The following is a 10,499-nucleotide window of genomic DNA, read 5'->3' on the forward strand; positions in this document are numbered from 1 at the left end:
GCTCCCCGAGCTACTAACTCCAATAACAACACTTAGGCCCCGTTTGTTTTTAGTCTGACTGAGTTGGGTCAGACTTATTGGGCTGACTCGGTCAGCAGTATATGTTTGATATTCATTTTTTTTCCATCTGATTCGGAACTAAACATCTGACCGAGAAAGGTATAAAAAATAAGCTGACTGAGGTAAGGGAAAAAAAATCCCGCAGGTACCCTTGCCCTAACGCACGCCTCCCTTTCTTTCTCATCTTTCAACAAATCGTTTTTTCTCTCCCAACCAGCAAGCTTTGGAGAAGCTGCTTCCTCGTCTGATCAGGTAAGCATCGATTTCCCTTCCTCTTCTCATAAATACTTCCGATTTCTGGCATCATCACTAGCAAGCATCGATTTCTGCATCAATAGTTCCGATCTCTGTCATTATTTTCTAAAAATTTTGATTTTTACTTCTCGATTTTAGCTGTTTCGATTATTGTTGTTTCGCTTTTTGCATCTCTTTTCCTTTCAAAGTTCTTTTGCTATTGAGATGGATAAAAGTTTTAATTTTCAAATGATTTGTTCCAAGTGATTTGTTGTTCACTTCATGTGTGATGTTGAATGTGCCTTTATTGATTTTATTCATACCCGAACACACATATATATATGTGCAAGTGATTTAGTGATTTGAAGTATGATATATGTGGAAGTATTATGATAGCAAAGACAGTAGCAATACGTTAACATAATTAATGGCGTGAACAAGAGTGATGAATGTTTTAGGTTATCAAAGATGTTGAAGTTGTTGAACAAATATACCAACGTTTTGTGGTTTGGTTTCTTAATGGTATTTCATTTTTTTAACTTCAAAATAGATGTAGCATTTTTTAACTAAAATTTTTGCTAATTTGTGTAAAAGCTTGAAATCGTATAACTTTCTGGAAATGTTTAATTTCACATATGCTAATTGTGTCTCATCAGTTCAAATTATAAATTTATTTACTTGGGTAAAATAGTTTTCAAAATCTTTGAATTTACCATATTCTTTTGTGAAAAAATAGATTATGCCTTTTGACATAAAACAACGTCTTACGATTTACCATAATGTGTGTTTTGCTTTATTATGCAACAAGTGTATCAACAATCAATTTTGGAAAGTATTTAATATGGAGTGGTGGAAATTAAATTTCATATGCTCATTTGTCATGCTCTATTGATAAAGTACTTGTAATTATTTATGATCATAACAGAGGATGAGATCAAAACTGGGGAATTGTATGGGCATGCGTGAGAATAAAATATATGTATGAGCCAACGGATGCTTTTATCGATGATTATGAAGAGATGATATTTATAGAGGATGCATATGTCATTCACATAACATAACCATTGGCCATTGCATTTGTAGAAACTGTTTGTTTTCTATTTCTTTTCCTCCAAAATGTGTATACTTGTATGTCTAGTTATGACATAAGCAATTAAGGATAAAATTATGACATTCAATCAAGAAATCAATTTGGCAGAATTTATTGGTATTTCTAGTATGTTTTAGACTCAAGATGACAATATTGTTTTGTGAGATGTAAACTTGTAATGTTTGGTTATATTATTTGGTGTGGATTTATTATTATTATTATTATTATTATTATTATTATTGTTATTATTATTATTATTATTACTGTATAGAACATAAGGGCAAAATTGTCATTTTGCATCGGTCAGCACATTCAGTCAGATGTACAATCAAACAACATTATTTCTTACTCCGTCAGAATTGATTACTCAGACAGACCTTTCTCAGTCAGCAACTATCAAACGACCCCTTAGCCTAACTGTCCTCAAGAAGCCAACTAAGTCAGCTCTGGTCAAGGTCCTTCTCAAGGTCAAAGTCAACGATCATAGTCAACTTCCAATTAACTCAACTCGCCGAGTTGTTCTACCAACTCTTCGAGTCCATGCTCCTCAAATCCCAAAACAACCTTGACTCTACTCGTCGAGTCTAGCAACAACTCGATGGGTTCTCTTTCAACTGACATTCAGGACCATCTTCAACCGACTCACCGAGTTGTAGAGCAACTCGTCGAGTCCATCTTCATAAGCTAAGGAGATTGCATTGGACTCGCCGAGTTCCTCCTTAAACTCGTCGAGTACCATGATCTTCATGCCCATTATGGACACAGACTGGCTGGGCCCTTCTCTAACCCCACTCACTGATTCGACTCATAAACAGAAGGGCTTGGGTTTGCGGCCCGACTCGTCGAGTCCATGAACTGACTCACTGATTCCATCTTGTGACATCTTTATTTTGTCGATTACAGTCCATCCCAACACCTCCAACTCATAGATCTGGACTCCTTATGCTAGCATTGCATGTAAAGTTGCTAACTTTACGTGCATGCAAGGTGTTATGAGGCTAAAACACTTAATCCAACCTTCAAAGAAAACCTAGGTCATGAAATGGGATCTTAGCTGGATAAAGCCAGCAACGCTGAGCTCCTAAAGCTCAAGAGTGTCCATATATGTTTTCCAAATCCATCCTCAAGGGTTTAATACTCGGATTAACCTTGGAAATGATCCAAATGTGACCAAAAGCAAACTATAAAGGGGATCTATCAATTGAAAGCTCAAGGTCCAGACTTTTTACCTTCTAATAGTTGCCAAAATGTTATGAAGGCTGGATCTACACTTCCTTCCTTGCTCCTTTCTTCCAAGCCTTCAAAATCCACTCCAATGGACCTCAATCTTCACCAAAATCTCCAAAAATGAAGTTGGGTGGCTAGGGTTTTGGGGTTCTGGATGAGAGAGGCTATAATGAACCCTAGGGAAGAGAATAAGATGCTTAAATAGGGTACCAAGTCCCGGAATTAGGGCTTTCTTAACCCAGACCAAACTCGCCGAGTCCACTCACTGACTCGCCGAGTCGGTCACTTAATCTGCGACACGGAGTCCGCTTCGACTCGCCGAGTCATTCCTTGGACTCGACGAGTTGTCCCCCTTTTGACTTAGGGTTTTCCTTTCCTTTCTTGGCCTTTCTGATTCTGGGTGTTACATCATCTAGCCACAACCATAACATCTCTTATACATTGAAATTCTTTTTGAAGAAAAAAACAAAAACCATAGCTCCAAAAAATTATACTAGATCTCATTTAATTCTTCAAGCATCTCACCGAAGTTGCATTTGTCTTCATCTACCTACAATTTACTTAGATGTGAAATAATCGATAGCTTTTTCGGTATTCAGCTAGCCACAACCATAACATCTCCTATACACTTAAAGTCTGAAATTGTCAATTCACCGGGAACTAAATTACCTACAAGATGAATAAAAAACAGAGTAGAATTGTATAACATCCGTTTTCCAAGTGTGTGTTGTTTTGGTATTGATTTATCTAAGATTGAGATTTTGGGTTTTTGGACGGATGACAGTGGTGTTTTTCCTAATTAATCAAAGATGGTTTTGAAATAAAAAATTAAATAATTATTGTAATTTAAATTAGTAGTTTCAATCATTTTCATGACAAAATAAAACCACCAAAAAAAGGTATACAGACAACCCAGGGAGATTTTGTAGTTGTCATGGGTAGGGATGAACATTTGGACCAAACTGGACCGGACCGACTCTTGGACTGGACCGGTTATGGAGAATATTGTGGACCATGGACCAGACCGGATGAGTCGTGTCCATGTCCGTGTCCAGGTCCGGGTCCAGGACCGGTTTTTTCGGTTCTTGGACCCGTTTGTACCGATACAACTTTAATTGCATAGAGTACAAGCCAAAATAAGTTTTGGGGTTTGATAGAACTCGTTAAAACGAATATGTTATTGGGTTTGATACGATACAACTTGTAAAAATGATTCCGTTTCCGTTTCATTGCATAACTAATCTACCTTGATGTTAGAATATTATAACTTGCAAAATTAATTTTCTAAATAAAAGCACCTAACACATAAATGAAGTTCACCATGATCCCTTTCATATGATTTATCTTTCAAAGATACATAAAATTCATAACTATAGTCTAAAATAATAGTTAAAAAGTTGAAATATTTTAGCTTTGATAGCTCAACTTTAAAGGATTTTAACTTACTAAAATAATACCAAAATCAACAAAATTATAGTCTAAATTCATCTACAAAGTGTAAACTAAATATTGGAAAAACCCACAGGTCAATCCGACTTAAAACGAATGAGTTATGGTGGTTTAAAAAAATTTCACAAATTACAAAATTTAATAAATCTTGCTGAAAAGTTGAAATTTTTTAGCTTTGATAGCTCAAATTTAAATGACTGTAACTCATTGAATATAATATCAAAATCAACAAAATTATAGTCTAAATTCATTTACAAACTGTAAATTAAACGTTAGAAAAAACTGTGTGTCAATCTGACTTAAAACGAATGAGTTATGGTTGTTTAAATTTTTTTCACAGATTACAAAATTTTAAAAATGTTGCTGAAAAGCTGAAAATTTTCAGCTTTGATAGCTCAACTTTGAAAGATTTTAACTCATCAAATATAATACCAAAATCAACAAAATTATAGTCTAAATTCATCTATAAACTGTAAATTAAACGTTAGAAAAAAAAAAACTATGTCAATCCGACTTAAAACGAATGAGTTGTTGTTGTTTAAAAATTTTCACAGATTTCAAAAAAAAAAAATTAAATCGGGTCCAACCGGTTCTAAACCCGGTAAAACTGGACCGGACCGGAAAAAAACTGTACCGGTTTTGATGGATTCCTAGAACCAAGAACCGACCCGGGGGTCCAAAAAAACAGTCCGGTTCACCGGTCAGGTCTAGTCCACCGGTCCAAATGCTCACCCTAATCATGGGCATATAATTTTTGGCAAATCGCTAGCAACAAATTTATAATTTCGTCAAAAATAATAATAATAATAATAATAATAATAATAATAATAATAATAATAATAATAAACGTAAAGTAATGTGTAAACCATGGTTGTCAAAATCGCGATCCTGATCGTAGGATCGTACGATCCTACGATCCTAGGTATGAAAAACGATCCGGATCGTAAAAGGATCGTATTTTGGGTAGGATCACAGGTAGGATCGTAAGATCGTAGGATCGAGATCCGATCCGATCCGATCCGATCCTACCTTCCTTTGATTTTTTTTTCGCAAATGAATTTTTTTTACCATTTTATGTCTTTTACCCTTTACCAATCTACCATTTATTATTTTTTGTTGTGACTTATGACTAATATTTTGAAGTTTTTATAACTTTTGAACGAAAAATAAATGTTTGAAATATTTTCATGATTAAATATTATAAATTAAAATTATATTCTATTTTGTGGGATCTTAGGATCTCGATCCAGATCTTACGATCTCGATCTTGCAAACCCAAAAACAATCCTAAGTAGGATCCCGATCTTCACAAATACGGTGTAAAACTGGTATGTAGTAATTTACTCTAATCAATTTAAGAAAGACAAAATTATAAAAAGTTAATTTGGATGTATTTAAAACAAAAGTATTAAATTGTTGACCCATATAATAAGCCACACGCTTCATATACAAGTACAACCTCAAAAAAACCAGAGACTTCACCAATGGCGCCGTTCTTCTTTCTCACCTTCTTCTCACTCTTAACGACACACCTTTCTCACGCTCAACTCTCCTGCCTCACACTGCAATCCATAAACAAGATCGTATACAATCATTGCAACGAGTTACCTCACCTCAATTCCTACCTCCACTGGTCCCTTGACGCTTCAAAAAATACACTCTCCATCGCCTTCGTCGCACGTCCAGCCACCACCGACGGATGGATCTCGTGGGCCATAAACCCGACCGGCGACGGAATGCCTGGAGCACAGGCGTTAGTCGCTTTTAAAGCATCCAATGGTTCGATGGTAGTGAAGACGTTCAATATAAGCTCGTATAGTTCGATCATGGAAGGGAAATTGGCGTTTAATGTGAAGGATACGAGAGCAGATTACTTCGATGGGGTGATGAGGATTTTTGCTACGGTTGAGTTGCCTGAAAAAGGGATGACGAGTGTGAATCAGGTATGGCAGGTAGGGCCGTCGGTCTCGGCTGATGGGTTTCCGGCGAAACATGCTTTTCAGCCGGCGAATTTGGGGGCGAAAGGGCGGTTGGATTTGTTAAGTGGACAAAGTAGCAGCGGACCTAGCGGTGGAATTGGAGGTGGTGATTCCAGAACGAAAAAGAGAAATGTAAGTAATCAAATTCTGATTTCACCAAAATTATCTTTCTGGAAACCCACGTAGAATTTCATGATTCAACATCAAAACCAAGCGAAAATCGAAATGTAATTTGTTCATGTTTCAGATTCATGGGATACTGAATGCAGTGAGCTGGGGAATCTTGTTTCCTGTAGGAGTAATCATCGCTAGATACCTTCGAGCTTTCCCCTCTGCAGATCCGGCATGGTTTTACCTTCATGCTTTCTGCCAAGTTTCTGCTTATGCAATCGGCGTCGCCGGCTGGGCCACCGGACTTAAACTTGGATCCGAGTCAAAGGGTGTCACATACAACACTCACCGCAGTATCGGGATTGCTCTCTTTTCTCTTGCAACGGTCCAGGTAATTTGACTTTTCAAAGTCAAACTTCTCGATTTATTTTGTCCTCATTGAATCTTGTTTTTTTGGTGTTTTCTCTTATTAGATCTTCGCATTGTTCTTGAGACCAAACAAAGACCACAAATTTAGATTTTATTGGAACATTTACCACCATGGAATTGGGTATTCCATTCTTGTTCTTGGCATCCTCAACGTGTTCAAGGGTCTTGATATATTATCACCCGAAAGCAAATGGAGATCAGCCTACATAATCACCATATCCACATTGGGTGCACTTGCTTTGTTGTTAGAAGCGATTACATGGATTGTGATCATGAAGAGGAAGTCTAGCAAGTCAACGAAACCCTATGACAACAAGCAACAACCATTGGCACCATAGTTTGAGCTTCTTTACGAGTATTAATGTATTTTAAATGGTGGGTTTCTCTTATTTTTGTACAATAGGCCACCTTTTATATATATATATATATATATATATATATATATATATATATATATATATTATTCGGTTGTGTGTGTTTTATTATTATATTATGCAATACAATGAAAATTTGAGAATCTTGATCCGTGTCACCTATGCACACAACTTTAGTCTACATCTTTCACACGGTTATTTCTTGTACATACATGATTGTCCTAGGAGTAAAAACGTACAATCCATAAATGACCTCTAATGTTTAAGCCTATGCATCGACTACTTTGCTTTGTGAAAAATGTGATTTAACTCTTTCATGAGACATGTGACATGTCCCATGTTTAAGTCTTATGACTTTGGGAAAAGTGTGATTTACCTCTTTCATGTTAGATAAACTTTTGAGGATAGCCAAACATAACATATTTGTAATTTTTTTTTGGCACAAACATCATCATGACATATTCTTAACGCCCATAAGATAAAAATAGAAATGGGTCCACGATTTCAACTTCAATGTGCAATTGCTTTTGGTGCACACATCAATTCATTTACATCATTGACGCGGTTCTTTGGCACATACATCATTCTTAAATATTTTTTAGTACATAATAGATACAACAAGAAAGGGGACCAAGATTTCAACTTGTATGTGTCACCACTTTTTACATCATTCACTCGCTTCTTTGGCACATACATTGTCATTATATAACTTTTAGTGCACGAGATACAAATAAAAATGCCAAAAAATTCAATTTGTTTCATTACTTTTGATGCACACTCCAATAACTTGTAGCACTCAAAGTTGCAACATAAACAATAACACAATTAGGTGCATGCTTGGTCCCAAGTCTATTTTCACAAGCATCTCTATGAAACATGTGGTATAACACTTTGATTGATGTGGGGCCTTATTATGATGGGTGGTAATTTTGAAAGGGTTAAATCTGTAATTTAGAATCTTATACGGATTGTTGACAAATGCATGATTTTGTACAATATGAAAGTGACTTTCACTTTAAATGTCTTTTTTCATATCCAATCTCATTGAGCCATGCCACAATTTTGTCCCACCATTATTGTTCACTTTGCTTTTATTCTTACTTTAAATCATTCTATTAGCTTTTATTTAATGATTTCGAGTTAGAATACGATACTAAACAATGAGATAAGTATTTCATTGTTTGTTGCTTGCATGTAATCATGATTTCATCGTTTTATCTCTTTCTTTTACGTCTAATATATGAGAGGCTAGAGAGACCAAACTACCAAAGTATGTCATCAATAGTTTGGTACCTCGTGGTTTTAAAAAAAAAATCTTTAATTGGTTTTCGTTTTTTTTTTACTTTTCCTACAGAACAAATAAATACATACAAGATAAAATAAAGCGTACATTTTTTTTTATTGAAAATTCACTCGGTAAACATAAAAGTTACCCCAAGTCCCCAACAAAGGGATAACGACTTAAAATGGTAACATATTATTTGATATGTATACTTAAAATGGTAACATATTATTTGATATGTATACATTAAGTCACTGAATTTTTTTGTACACACTTTTCCATTGAACTTATTGAACTGTTCAAAAAAACATCATTATGACCTGCCATTGGAGGTTTAGCCGGTTTCTGACGTATTTGACAGCTCCAGTCATCTTCTCCGGCATTCCTGATTTTTTCGACGAACTCAAAAACTCTGACATTCATGATTTTCCATCAGATCACTGTTCATCATAATCAACCTCCGGCCATAGTGTTCTTAAGCAAACTTGAAACAATTTCTTGAGCATAGGATCGTGTTCTGATCTAACCCACATATACACACTCAAATCTGAATAAATCATTTATGGAAAATCTATCAAAAAATGAAATAATACACACATCCAGATCTGGGTTCGTGTTCTGAATAAACACACACACTCAAATATGAAGAAGCTCTCAAGAACACGATGAACAAACCTGATGAACTAGATAAAGATCTGAAACACACAATGAACAAATACATCCAAAAAGCTCCAAATTTCGAGTTTATTTTAGAAGAATCCATTTGCAATTTGAATTCTTTCCACATTATGCTCACAAACTCATACTTGGGGTAAGTTGTTTTTTTTTTCTTCAGAAATCGAACATAGATGTAGATGAATACACACACGTGATGAACACACATGCACACACCTTCGATTTGTTTGAAGCTTACAAACTCGAGGATTGATATGGTATTCCATAAACACATAAAGACGAAAAATCAAACTCAAGAACAACCCTTTGTCGAGTTAGGGTTTTCAAACCCAAAAATCGATTTCCAAGAACAAAGAAAAAATCGAGTTTGTGTGTTTTAGGTTCCTCGAAGATGAATACACTCACATGTGGAGGTTTTCTCAAAATCGAGCTTGAAGATCTGACGAGTTCTTGAAGGTCTAATGAGTTTTGAAGATGAACCCGAGTTAGGGTTTTCAAACCCAAAAATTGAGCTTGAAGATGAACTTGAATCTGGAATATATATCATTTGTGTTAATACCCCCAATGGCAATTTTGTGTTCAATTTTTAAAGATCTTGGTTCGTGTTTTGATCTAACATACACACACTTCAAAAATCGTTTTTAGAGTGAGAAATTATGATGTGTGTTCTCGAGTTTGAACATAAGAAGATGAAGATGAAGAATAGATTTTCGGGTTTGATTTTTTGAGTTTGAAAATAGAACACCCACATGGGTTTATGTTCAAAATTTGTTTAGATCTAACAAAGAGACTTAAGGAGAGAACAAACCTGAGTTCTTGAGTTCGTCGGAGAATATGACCGGAGCAGTCAAATATGTCGGAAACCAGCTAAATCTTCTATTGCAGGTTATAAGGATGTTTTTTGAACGGTTCAACAAGTTTAATGGGAAAATATGGACGAAAAAAAATCAATGACTAAATATGTACAAAACGAATAATAGGTTACCCTTTTAAGTCATTATCCCCCCCCCCCAACAAATCTTTTAAACCTTTCCATCTTTTCTTGGAGGGCAATGATGCCTTATCGAATACTAGGTGACAATGTTTGGGAGAAAGAATGGGAATAATATAACATGTTTGGTTTACCTAAATGGACCCCAAAGTGAAAAAATTTAGATATATATAACTTATTATAATAAAACTTAGGACTTTGCTTTATTATATGTTTTTCCAATATATTATATTATGATTTAGAAACCAACAGGGCTTGCCGTTCAAAAAAAAAACCAACAAGGCTTGGAATGGGATAGCGTCAATTAGATGTGGTAATTAATGATTTGTAAACGGGTTTAAAAATTCAGTCGGATTTGTTGATACGTTCAACTAGGGCTATAACTCACATTCTCCGAATGTGTGCCAACTCCAGAAGAAGAGAAGAAGAAACAAAACGATAATTCCAAGCTTATCCTTTTTCATTGATTATTCCAACTATAAATATTCAAAAAAAATTCAAAAACAATTCCTAAATCAAATGCCATTATCCCGCTACTTATCTAAAATTCAATTGCAATTCAAATAATTCAAATACTACTAATTTTATGGAAAATTTT

General features: G+C 35.1%; 1 protein-coding gene across 1 annotated transcript; it reads left to right on the plus strand.

Moving 5' to 3' along the window:
• The first annotated feature begins 5,504 nt into the window (after nt 1–5,504).
• On the plus strand, nt 5,505–7,006 carry LOC145070621 (cytochrome b561 and DOMON domain-containing protein At3g25290-like). The gene is made up of 3 exons (XM_079017578.1): nt 5,505–6,171; nt 6,287–6,541; nt 6,624–7,006. Exons 1-3 carry the CDS (start codon nt 5,545–5,547, stop codon nt 6,915–6,917), a joined length of 1,176 nt encoding a protein of 391 aa, XP_078873704.1. The 5' UTR covers nt 5,505–5,544; the 3' UTR covers nt 6,918–7,006.
• Nucleotides 7,007–10,499: the final 3,493 nt, after the last annotated feature.

Source organism: Lactuca serriola, chromosome 8 (assembly GCF_051521515.1).
Source record: "Lactuca serriola cultivar US96UC23 chromosome 8, Lser_US96UC23_V15, whole genome shotgun sequence".
NCBI classification, from domain to species: Eukaryota; Viridiplantae; Streptophyta; class Magnoliopsida; order Asterales; family Asteraceae; genus Lactuca; species Lactuca serriola.

Coding starts and splice junctions, on each gene's coding strand:
- LOC145070621 (XM_079017578.1), top strand. CDS start 5,545: ATGGCGCCGTTCTTCTTTCTCACCTTCTTCTCACTCTTAACGACACAC. Junction 6,172..6,286: donor CCAGAACGAAAAAGAGAAAT/GTAAGTAATCAA, acceptor TTCATGTTTCAG/ATTCATGGGATACTGAATGC. Junction 6,542..6,623: donor TTTCTCTTGCAACGGTCCAG/GTAATTTGACTT, acceptor TTCTCTTATTAG/ATCTTCGCATTGTTCTTGAG.